A 13152-nucleotide genomic window follows, 5' to 3' on the forward strand; every position below is an offset into this window, starting at 1 on the left:
ACAAAATTAATAAAATGTTACATAGTAACGTGGTATATAAGATATCTTGTGGGGATTGCAATGTTACGTATATTGGCCAAACGGGTAGAACTTTAAAAACTAGAATTTCTGAACATAAAAATCATATAAATTGGAACACACAACAGAAATCTGTAATTACAGAACATAGATTGGACTATTCGCATGAATTTAAATGGGATGATATAGAAATCCTTGATGAAGAGATAATCTTAAACAAAAGACTCACATCTGAAATGATACATATACGTAGACAAGAAAATAGCTTGAATTTACAAATTGACACGGAGAATTTGAACTCAGCATATGAGTGTTTATTGGCTAAAGTTTAGGTTTCAATCTTTTTGTTATTTATAATTGACGGTCATGCGAATTACATGTATACTGAAGATAAAATAATCGGTAAATTGTAAACGACATGACGAGTAGCATGATTTTCGCACATACTAACATTATATCATGTAAGTTAATATCAATTTTTAATTTATAATTGTATTTATAATTAAGCTAGTACTGGTAAATAACATACGATAATGTAGTGTTCTAGGGAGCACATTGATGTAACTTAGTAACTAAGAAATATTGATAAGGATCCGATACAAGGATCGAAACGTATATTTTAATATAATAAAGAATTTGACACACAATTACCATATACCTAGTGTTTGGACTCGATTTGGCATTGAAACACATATTAATTTATTCATCCGAGTCAATAATCAAGAAATTTCATATTAAAAAAATACTTTTATTTAAAAATTTATATCCTTTTATATTATTAAATACCATTATATTCTCTTACATAAAAAGGAAGAGGAATCATGCGTATATTTCTTTATATACATAATTTTTTATTTGTTTATTTAGTAGTTGACTACTAAGATAAATTTGTAATGCTTGTCAAGAACGTACACGTGAAAAAGCAACATAAAGTTGTCCATAATTAAAAAAATCTTTGCGAAGATCTATTCCTATTTTGTCAAACGTCTGACCCTGTGTTTTATTAATAGTCGTAGCAAAAGCTAATTTTATTGGATCTAGTCTTCTTTTAAAAATGAAAGGATATACATTTTTGCAATATAATGTTACACGGTTCAAAAATACAATATCTCCTACTTTGTTGCCTGTTAAAATTTTGCATTTTAGTAAATGATCAGCTAGTTTAATAATCATTAATCTAGTACCATTGCCAAAGACCTTCATTGATACTTAGATTTCTTATCAACATAATGATACAATTTGGTTTTAAACGACGGTTTTTTTATTTTTTATTAAATAAAAAATTAATAATTACGGATAAGATATAACTAAATAAAATTAAAAAGTTAAAAGTCTAAAATATAACTAAGTTAAGTTAAAATTAATTAACTTTTTAACTTTTTAACTTAACTTTTATCTTTTTAATTTAGCACTAACCAACTCTGTGTAAAATTATATAATATATAATTATATATGTATGAAATATGTCTATATTTGGACATATTTCATATACTGAATATCTCCTACCTACGCGAAATCACTTCTCGTGAGCAGGTAGAGCGGACTAAATCGAAAAGTCCTTTACCATTTTGCAATTTTCGCAATACTGTAGTGGATATTATTTTCTAAAGATCGCCAAATAAGCACGTATCCATGCGGACTACCGCCAAGAATTGCTGGATTCACACTAGATCCAATGAGCGTCGTACGACGTTCTGCAACCAATCAGAAAGCAGAATTTTATTTCGTATCGATGATACCATCGTGTTCAATGCAACGTTTAACGCATTTTATAATATTTCTCATTGTTAACTGAAGCATTTCTATAATGCCTTTAACAGCTCTAGTGATTTTATGTCGTAAATCTTCTTCATTTTCAGGAACAATTGCGTAGGCAATGTCTTTAATATATTCCCAAAGGAAAAAATTGCAAGGTGTCAAATCCGCAAGATCTCGGTGGCCATAGGTAGGGCCATTAGTACCTATCCAACAATTAGAGAATCTATCATTTAAAAAGTTGGCTACAGCACGTGTATTATGTGGTGGAGTTCCATCTTGTTGAAAAATAAATCTCGAAAGATTGATAATGGAAGATCGCGTAAATAATCTGAAAAAGTTATTTGCAAAAATTCTAAATATCTGTCACCATTAAGATAACCAAGAAAAAAGAAAGATCCAACAATTTTCGTTCCGATGATTCCGTATCATACGTTCACTGTAAATCTGCGTTGAAAACCTTTATCTCTTGTTGCATGTGGATTCACATGAGACTAAGTATGCGTGTTATGTCGGTTTTCCATACCACAATTTGAAAAACACGATTCGTCAGACCATAATAATATCTTTGTAAGAAAATCAATGTCGTTGCGATAATTAACTCAAAGCCAGTGACAGAACATTAATCAGCGATCTGCATCTCCTTCATGTAAAACTTGTACTAAATTATCACGAAACGGTTTGAATTTGTATTTCTTTAATACAGCGTGCACAGAACTTCTTGATACTTCTAAATTACGTGTTATTATTTTTATATGGATAATTTGTTTTTAATAAAACTTAACAGCACACTTGTCTCTTTTTCTTGGATTGTTTTGATTGTAGGACGTTGTCTTGTTAGTGATCTTGTCCAATGTAATTGATTTTCTACTTGCCGAAATTATGACCGTTTGGTATCCTTCGTTCTGGATATTTTTATTGATAAAGTAGCCGAGCTTCATTTTCATTACGCATACTTAAATGCCACATCTCGAGCATATCACACTTTTTACTAATTGTAAACATCGTTATTTTCGTAATCCACAAAATGATATGTATTCATTGAAAAGATAACTGATTGACTAACAGATACGGCACTGAATTTCGTACTCCATGCTAGACAAATACTTTATTCATAAAACAAGCAGTCGTGTATTTTGACAAGTTGAAGATCGGTGATCCTGTTTGACATAACCGAATTCAAAATATTAGTCTGAATCTTGTTTTTCAAATTGTGATAGAAATCAACTTCTTAAGATTCAATACTTAAGATGTCGATTATCTCGTAAACCATGCATAGTAGTAATTTTTTACTACATATGATTTTGATTGCAAATGCTCCTTACTATACAAATATGTAAAAAAATTATAGGTATCCATTTAAAAAAAACTATGTTAACCTACATAATTCGAAAAAGCCAAGAATAGAAAACAAATTTTTACGCGCACTTTATAGCTGACTCGGAGTCGTACAAATTCTTCTTATTAAACTTTCTTGTAACTTCAACCAGTTGCATTTACTCGGATATTTATAGACGGACACCCTGTATATCACAATCAGAAATTAGTAATAGAATCACATACATATATGACATATTTAATATGCGAATTTATCGTGTAAGAAACGTATATGATCTCATATGAAAACATATCCATCATATACGATAAACGATCTTACGAAATACGTTTTGTCAAACATACTTAACTGAGAAAAATCTTTAAATATTCGTAATATTTTATATTGATAACACACACACGCGTGCACGCACACACACACACGCGCGCGCGCGTGCGCAATCAAGTAGACGTCATTCATATTGCATGTAATTTTGTCACATGTCATTTATATATCAGTCATACACGCACGACGAAATCTTAAGTAATGTATATTATAAATCCTATATGACTCATTAGCATATCGCATACGATAAAATCATACGTGATATGCTAATAAGACATATAAAATTTATAATATACGTTACTTGAGATTTTGTTGCGCGTGTATGATTGATATATGAATGACATACGAATATGTGAATCGTATGACTCATTATCGACATATCATTTTGCCATCACATATGATTTTGTCATATTTCTATAGGCGTAAAATATTCCTAGAATGTTATATAAATATTATTAAAAAAAAAAATTAAAATAAGTTATTATATTTTGAGAACATTGTATAATATTTTTTAATATTATAAGAGTATTCTATAGATATTATATGTCTACTTATATAAATAATTATTTTTATATTAGTGTAGTTTGAATTCACAATCCAGTAACGAAAATATTTTATCAATATATGCTGCGCCTTGTGCTTAAATAATCACCGTTTTGATGTTATTTTACGTATATCCAGTCTTACAACTGCACGTCAAAATTATTTTCAGTCTTTAAACATATATTTAAACTGAATCGGTGTAATTTTACAAATTAAAGTAAATATTGTTATGATACTTTTTAATGTTCATACAATATTACAGTAACATTAAATAATGTTACTTTTAATAATCATGTAATATTATTAGAATTGGACATACGACCATCCATTAATATTTCAAGAATATTATTTAATATTATATAATTTCAGTAAAATATTCTTCAAATGTTACGTTTAATATTCTGGAAATATGCCTAAAATATTATTTAATATTAAATAATATTATGTGCCTATAGGGATGTAACTTTCACGGTAGTGACCGAGCGATTTCTGTTAGTGCAAGTTTTTTTAAGTCTTTCGGTAATTATAAATTATACTACATTTTATTATTTTCCATGGAGTTTTAATATTTATTTTAGAAAGTTGAAAGAATGTTGGTGAATTTTTAAAGATTTTTTGAACCATCCTAAGTAGCACAGCAGCGCTTGCAAAACGCTAAAAAAACGATTATATGCGCTTTTTTTGGCGCTTTATTAACGCTTTGTAAGTGCTGTGTGCGAGAGTAACTGTCGCTATTAATATACCTTTTAGCCAACTTGCTTATTACTGAATTAATTATTAAATATTGTAGCTTTAATTTTATCTGTTTGCAATCAATATGGGGTTTTCCACTATTTCTTTTTCTTATAATATTTCTTTAATCTAAAAAATGTTAATACTTTATAATATTTTTGACAAAAATAAGAAACATGTTTATTAGTGAGTCCTCCAAGCGGTGGTGGCCCTATTAATGTGCCCCCAATTTGTGTGTCTATCCACATTTGACTCATTTTAACATATAGTTACTAGTTACTAAAACAGGTAATAAATTTAATAATAAGCTAATTGTTTAAGTTAATATTACATAAATCATTATTTCAATTATATTTATTTCAATGTACACTTATAACACAACGTTCTCAGCTCCAATACAGGGCACATTAATAGGGACAAGCTTAAAATATTGCGGTATGTATTACTGGAGAGAGAGAGATTCACATAAATTCTTCATATCTTTTGAAAAATATTTAAAATACTTTGATACTCAAAAAATAAAATATCTTCGGTATCGTATGCATTAATAATTTAACTTAACAAGAAGAAATATTTTTTCTTATTTATTTGTGCTAGTTTCCTTTATGACTTGTCGAAATACAAAAGCACACTAATAGGGATCGGCACAGTAATTAGGACAGTTACTCTATAATGGGATTCTGGGAGGTGAAAAAAAAACAAACGGATTCTAATGATCCATGTTTGAACGGATAAGACATCAAATTGTATCTTGTATTGTAAAAGTTAATATTTTGTTTATTGAAAAAAAATCTTATCTTGTACACCCAAGGACTTAGATTCTTTTTCTCGATTATTTTTTTAAAACTTCCAAAGATTCAGGTTATTTCGTCTTTACGTCAAATTTAGTTGTAAGCGGACGTAAGGTTTAGTCGTGTCGTTAATCGCGCACGGACTTTGAGCATTAATGTAGAAAAGTAGTCATTTCTCAATTTGTGAAAATTTCCGAGGGAAAAAATCGGAGTCCTTGGGTGTACAACATAATGTACGTAATTCATGCATTCATTCCCGGTGTGACTGTACTTTATTCCATTTATGTGCGAATATGCGCACGATTCACGGGTCGTGACACGCGATAACAAAGATGTGATATGTCGTTCGTTTTAGCGTTATCATCTATCAAAAATGCTTGACGATCGTTGGCGGGAAAATTCGATCTGTGTCTTCACGATTGTTCCAGCTTTCATTTTCCTGATGTTAATCGGTGCTGATGTATTTCGTTTGCATTCTAGGCCACGAAAAATGTATGTTTCATCACGATTTGGAGTTGGACCACCGACCACCCACGCGGGAATCGATGATACCGGAAATGTCTCGAAGTTATAAGCTACTCTTGAGTTCGTTGGGCGAAGATCCGGAACGACAAGGACTTCTGAAAACGCCGGAACGCGCCGCAAAGGCCATGCTTTTCTTCACGAAAGGATATGATCAGAGTCTCGATGGTAAGTTATTATTGTTATTACATATATATATTCATATATTATTAGAATATTTCTTGCGAGCTCTCTCTTACTCTGATACTTTTATTTAATTTGTTTTGTATCATGACATAATATCAATAATTAATTTAATCTTATTGAGATAATTTTGAATGTCGTTTTACTTATATATTAAAAAATAAAAAAATAAAAAAATGAAAACTCCTTAAAATTAACCACAATTAATTGTTCTTGCACAATACGTTCAGCTAAAAAAAATTAATAATCGAAATTGTTAGAATGTTTACTAGAACGTTTAAAATTATTTAAACTGCTCTCCTTTCGAATTGACACTGGAAATGTTGTAAAACTAATATGCTTGCGGATGTATAAGCGCAGAAAAAAAGAGAAAATAGTGCAGCCTTGATTTGAAGGTTAATATACAAGGTTACACTTGATCCGTGTAGTATGAATTCTACAAGCAGCAATTACATGTGATTGCGATCCATCGTCTATTGCTTAACAGCAACGGCTGCCGATCGTTCGGTGGTCGCCATTTCTGTAAAAGCTGACTTCCTATCGTTGTGATAAGGAATGTTATAATATTTCGAGTCGTTTTACGACCAGCGAGATTATTGAAACAGCCTTTATTTCCTAAAAAAGTGCCCTTAATTTTGGTACATTAGTCAAGAAATACATATTATCACAGATTGGCTAATTTAAGACTTTCGACATAAATACATATGTCGTCATTGTGTTACAACATCAGGGAACTTTCTTTTAAATTGGAATTTTTTGCGATATATCCACGTTATCAACAATTATATTAATAGTACGCTCATAATAAATAGCATTAACCTATTAGATGGTAACGGTTACTTTTTCAAGTAATTTTGAGCAATCACGAAAAGAGAGAATAAGGGGAGGGGGGAGGGGAGAGGAGAGAGGCAGAGGCAGTTCTTTATTAATTGAAAATGAGAAAAATCCAGAACCTATTTCGCAACCCTATTAGCTTCTGCGGTGAACATGAAGTAATTACATCAAAGTCAAGAGTACAATTTACGAGGATAATAAAGTAATTAACTGTGTGTGTGGGAAATCATCGCGTGATTTAACCAGATTTCTTTTATTGCGAATAATATAGTACAAAATTATAGAATTGCGCCTGTATTCTGCAAAAAAAGTACCACACTCTCTCTTTCTTCTTTTTTTTCTTTTAACTTGCTCTCTATGGCGAGCAGAATGAGGAAGCAGAGGAGAGAAAAAGAATGGGACGTTGAGGGAGTAAGAGGGTGGAAACTTAAGTGCGACTCGTAGAAAAGAGAGCGTAAAGCTCTTGATATAAATGGAGTTCTCAGGGACGCACGAGGCACAACTTGAAAAGAAAATCCTCTTCACGTCCTTCTTCTTCTTCTTTCTCCGCGTCACGTACATCCAATATAAATGTCACGATGCTTAAACAACTACGTGGTTTTGCGGAGATTCGGAGAAAAGTTTGCGCATATCATGAAGTTGACACGGAGAACAAATTCTTTTTCTTATTTGACGATTTCGTTCTCGCAATTTGTGTATCTAAAGGAATGTAGCACGATATGCTGAATAGCATTTTATCGTGTAACGGCTTTCGAAAAATATTTAGATGCGCATTTACTTTTAATTAACAGTATATAGAAAAATCCTTGGATAGAAGAGACAGAGATTTAATTCATATAAAATCTTTAATGAATTAAAATGAGAGAATTTTCTTTTATATCAATTTTTTCATTAAATTTATCGAGGTTTATTTATCTCGATGATTCAAGAGTTATTTCTCTTTCTTCTTTTCATTTTGAGTTTGCGTAATGTTTTCTTGAATCTCGTGATAATTAAGTATCTAACGATCCTGCTTGAAACTAGGAGTACTTATAAGTGATGGATGGGAGATTTTAATTTACTTTGGTTTGAACAACGGAGAGACCCTCAAGATAAGCTTTTACGGTTAACGGCGATACGGATGCAGCCCGGGGTCTGAAACGAAGCACTTTCGTATGAAAGCTCGACCACCCTTACTGACTCATTCCTTTGCGCGAACAATTTCACTTGTGGCTTTTATCTCGCTCACTGCTTGTTCGCTCAAATACTTTTAACAAGTCATTTATATTTATATATGTATACGTATATATGTTATATAAAAAGATATATATATTTTTTGGTCTATAAATTCCATAAGGTTTCTAACGTAGCAGAATTTTTTAAATGCCATACGCGTGATACAGTCCATAAAAGTTAATCGAATTGGTCAAGTCGATCACGTTTAAGCTACCAGGTCATAAAATCGAATTCTACAGTTGGAGAGCATCTCCTCCGTGGGGATACAAGAGGAAAGGAAATGACTTCACTTTAAGGAGAGTCGCTGATCCATTCCTTGACTATACCCGAGAAATAAATATTGTATCAGATTAATTTTCGTACACTTCGCTAGGAATATATGATAAATGTATTTCTGTCACGTTTGTGCTGATAGCTATTCCATGATTATACATCGAATTCAACAAGTTAGAAATTTTGTCATTTAGAGTCAGTCTTTTCTGTTGTCATTTGGAAAATTCAAGCACGATCAACCGCGGGTAGGCGAATCCATTTCATTCATCATTGTCGGTTATCGCGAGGGTGTTTCTTGTTAAGGTTGCCGTGGAAACGGTCGGAGAGTACCAGTAGCACCACCATTATATAGCTACAGACATATACCGACCGTCCATGCGTATGTATACACTACCACTAGGATCCATGGTGTAGTAAGTAGGTCAATATCGAATAAATCACAACCAGGATAATCCGCCCACTAGAACGAAAGAACATCTTTCACGAAATAATGCTATCAGCTGTTCTCATATGTCACTAAGTTAAAAGGGATTGCACGTTTCCAAAGATTTTGATATATCTGATCACATCTCTCTCTCTCTCTCTCTCTCATGTATGAAACATAATTTCAATTAATTCATAAAACTCGTTGGAAATTCTACATTTGTTGACGAATCGTTACGGCTAAGTTGAATAAAAAAATTTTGACATAATTGTTACAGACATAATTAACGACGCGATATTCGATGAGGATCACGACGAGATGGTAGTAGTAAAAGACATTGAGATGTTTTCCATGTGCGAACACCATTTGGTACCATTCTACGGCAAGGTGTCGATCGGTTACCTTCCTTGCAAGAAGGTATTGGGCCTCAGCAAACTCGCCAGGTAATTAAATTAAATGTTAATTAAAGATCTTGTAAGGTTTACCGAGTTTTTCGAGTTGCAAATGATTAATTTGACATGTAAATTATTTACGATTTAAGATCGGTTAATCTCTTCCATTTGGACACACAACTTAATTGCGATTCTGTATCACCATATATACCGTTCCTTTATGCGTAAAAACTATTATATTAATAATAATTCAATCGATAAACATTGAAGATGTCAATCTCAATATAAACTTTATATATACAGACTTAGATAAAAAAACCTTTATTTATTTAATTATATTAAAATGTGTCGGTCTTTACTTTCTATGTTTTAATACATATATTCTTCAATTTTAATTCAGATTACATGCTTGTATAATGCAAAATTTTTTTCTTTTTTTAAAGCATAACATTGCACGGTAGATTGCGAGCGTGTAAATAAAAAAAGGAAGAAACTTCGCTTCTTTATTCACCGGAATTTGCAATATTTACGGTCGCGTGCCTTGGCAATTTCATCGAATTGCACATTAACTAGTCCTGGCCTTGATCAGTGACATATTAAGGCGAAAAGAAAGAATATGACGAGACTGGTCTCCTAAGACCACACTTTCACGTGCATAACGGCCCGGGGTCTCCGTTTACTCGTTAAACGCCTGCTTAAAAGCAAAGTAAATGGTCAATAATGGAAACAGGACCGATGACATTCCGATACGCTGTTTGAACGACAGTTTACTCTAAACCGTTAACTTTTTTTCCTTAGCTTTTATAAGCATCCTTTTCGATAATGAATTTGTAAAGAAATAATATTTGCGTGCACTCAGCCTCGATTTTAAATAACGTATTTCTCGGTGGTTTCTAAGAATGATTTTGAGAAGAGAATTTCCTGTCCGCAGAATCGTGGAGATCTTCAGCAGACGACTCCAGCTGCAGGAACGACTCACGAAGCAAATTGCGATAGCGGTCACAAAGGCTGTGCAGCCTGCAGGAGTAGCTGTCGTGATTGAGGGAGTGTACGTATAAAATTCTATAATATATCACAAAATTTTAATTGCTTCAATTATGAAAGACGAAGCGATCGTTTCGTTTGACAGAAATAAGACCACTTAAAAACAAAACGACCGTAATGAATAATTTACAAAAAAAAAAAAATAAACGGATCGAACGGGAAAAAAATAAAAATGATTATAAAATAATAAAACTACATAATATATAACTTTCAAAATCATACAATGTGTACATTATAGTATCAGGACACATGGTAGTGTCTCGAGTCAATCATTTACTGATTAGATTGACTCTCGAGATTGTCTCGGGACAGATATAGGATGATTCTTAATTATATGTTAATATTTCGGATGGTATTGCGATGTCGAGTCAGTTCGCCAGTTAAGACCGCTTTCCTTTCAATCAACAATTCATGGAATAGTTTTCGCAGGTGGAACGATCGCGAAGGAACACGACCTTGTATCGCCGCGCGAACGTTGTGTATAATTAAAACATTCACGTAACAATCCGGTTGTTCGTTACATGCCGTATGCATAAGCACGACTAATAAATCTCGAGCGGGGGTGCACGAGTGTCACCTCAATGGTCAGCCGGGGTTATTAATCGTTTCGTATGATTAATATGGAAAACACGAACACACCCAACACAATCGTGAATAATTCAGGAAGATCACGCCACGTGCTTCCTCAATTTACAGTTGCGTTTTCTGAGGTATTAGTGATTAGTGATAATTGAAGTAGCCTTTGACGAGTTTTTTGAGAGACTCCGCGCAAATAGTTCGTAACGCTATTGCCAAGATTTATCTTTACTCCTGATGTATCAGGTATCTTTGTCATCTTGTCGCGCGAATAATGTTATTATCAGTGTTATTTTCGCGTGCACCGAAACTATTTTTACCAGTCTCCGAACGCGAATAATTCATACTTCATAGTACTGTCTTGCCACCATCGAGCCGCTCGATTTATCCCGCGAGAGTGATAAACCGATAATTAATAACTACTAATACGATGCTATTCTCGCAAAGACCGACGCTATTCTCGTCGGTCTGCGCAAATAATTTATAAACGCGACCGACGCGACTTTACCGCTCGACTTGTACCGCGAGAATAAGCCAATTTATTCTATGAAAATGATATAAACTGATAAACAGAAATCGGAGCTATTACGAATCAGTACGAGCGATACGCGGTCGTCGTGTTGCGACATCGGGGCTTACGCGTGTTTCCCCAAGCCGGAGAACCCGACTCGCCATACGATACGCATTAGTTAATCAAATCCTCCCGCTCGTGATAAGATCTATCTCTCGGCGCGAGAAGACAACAAATCGAATCTACTGAAGTTATTTGTAACATGAGCTCTAACGGTATGATTCTTTTTTTTCTTTTTTGTGATTTTCTTATCGCGATTTTATTAATTATATACACGACACGCACACACAACACACCCACTGTGGGAAAAGGAAAAAAATCTTTGCATATGTTTCAGGCATATGTGCATGGTGATGAGGGGTGTGCAGAAGATCAACAGCAAGACAGTGACCTCGACGATGCTGGGCGTGTTCCGGGACGATCCGAAGACCCGCGAGGAATTTCTGAACCTGGTGCACAACAAGTAAACGGTCGCGTCGCGTCGCGATGTCATTATCGTCGGCTACCGTACGTGGGACCACTAGATTTCAACACCCCGACTGCTCTCCGACATCCGACCGCTACCTCGTTGCGAAGCCCTCGCCCACAGGACTTCAGGATCGTTGTCGTCGCCGCCACCGTAAAAGTCGTCCCACCCGCTTACATATATTCCATTGGTTTCGTGAAAAACAAAATCATACACGCGTTCGTCGACCTCAACAACGATTCCATGTGTTTCTGTATCGTAAATACGATAGAGAAAGTTCAAGAGCGATTGCTTTCTGGGACCAAGATAGCGTGATAGCGGATGGTGGAGATGATGCTCGACACGTGTCCCGCGCTGATAAGGACGCGTTCAAACTGCTGATCGAGTGACATTGACAATAGCGACGACTATGACGCGTCATGGTCATCCATGAAGACGCCTGTACGTTTCGGAATGACTATGACGCGGATGGCTCGCGAGCGATTTATCGCGTCGGGATGAAGACGGCGAGCGACGTACATTCCGGTGCAAAGAGACAGCGAAAAAAAAATAGCGATTTAATTTGAAGACGAATTATTCAATGCGATAAAACGTCTAGGAACAGCAACTTGCTGCTGGAATAGCGACATTCCTGTCGTAGAATCCACGTTCGCTGCACCTTTGACCGAGCGAGTTTGTCGCTCATGAAGGAGCTTTTTAGAAAAATTTTCAACGAAAGCTCCCGTTGATCGCAAACTTACACGATAGTCGATGCGCTTCTCATGACAATAAATTATACATCCCGTAGATTAGTGAATTCTTTTGAAGAGACCGCGCTCGAACTTTCGTCTGTTTGTGTCAACTGTGTGGGCTTTCAAAATTTAAAAGCCTTGGCACATATAAAAACTTAGACGTAAGATTTAAGCAGTAAGGAAATCAACATGTTGGATTCGCTACTGTTTACGTTATGGTCTTACGATCTCTATTGTAATTGGTCGATTCGCTTACTGCTTAAAGGGCTTCACACATGAAATGCATAACAGAGCATAAGCATAACAAAAGGTGCGTTCCGTATCTCGCATGATGCGCATGATGCATCCATTGTCCTTGTTTAACATTTGGTGAGCAACAAGGATAAACGACGCATTATGCGCATCATGCGAGAAACGGAACG

The 13152-nt window shown here is 34.3% G+C and overlaps 1 protein-coding gene across 1 annotated transcript; it reads left to right on the top strand.

Annotated features, from left to right (window-relative positions):
- Positions 1–5957: 5957 nt before the first annotated feature.
- Positions 5958–13018, top strand: LOC108759491 (GTP cyclohydrolase punch). The gene is made up of 4 exons (XM_018504965.1): positions 5958–6189; positions 9228–9393; positions 10274–10390; positions 11871–13018. The coding sequence occupies exons 1-4, from the start codon at positions 5958–5960 to the stop codon at positions 11998–12000; spliced, it is 645 nt and encodes a 214-aa protein (XP_018360467.1). The 3' UTR covers positions 12001–13018.
- The last annotated feature ends 134 nt before the right edge of the window (positions 13019–13152 follow it).

Source organism: Trachymyrmex cornetzi, unplaced genomic scaffold (assembly GCF_001594075.2).
Source record: "Trachymyrmex cornetzi isolate Tcor2-1 unplaced genomic scaffold, Tcor1.1 scaffold1894, whole genome shotgun sequence".
Lineage (NCBI taxonomy): Eukaryota > Metazoa > Arthropoda > Insecta > Hymenoptera > Formicidae > Trachymyrmex > Trachymyrmex cornetzi.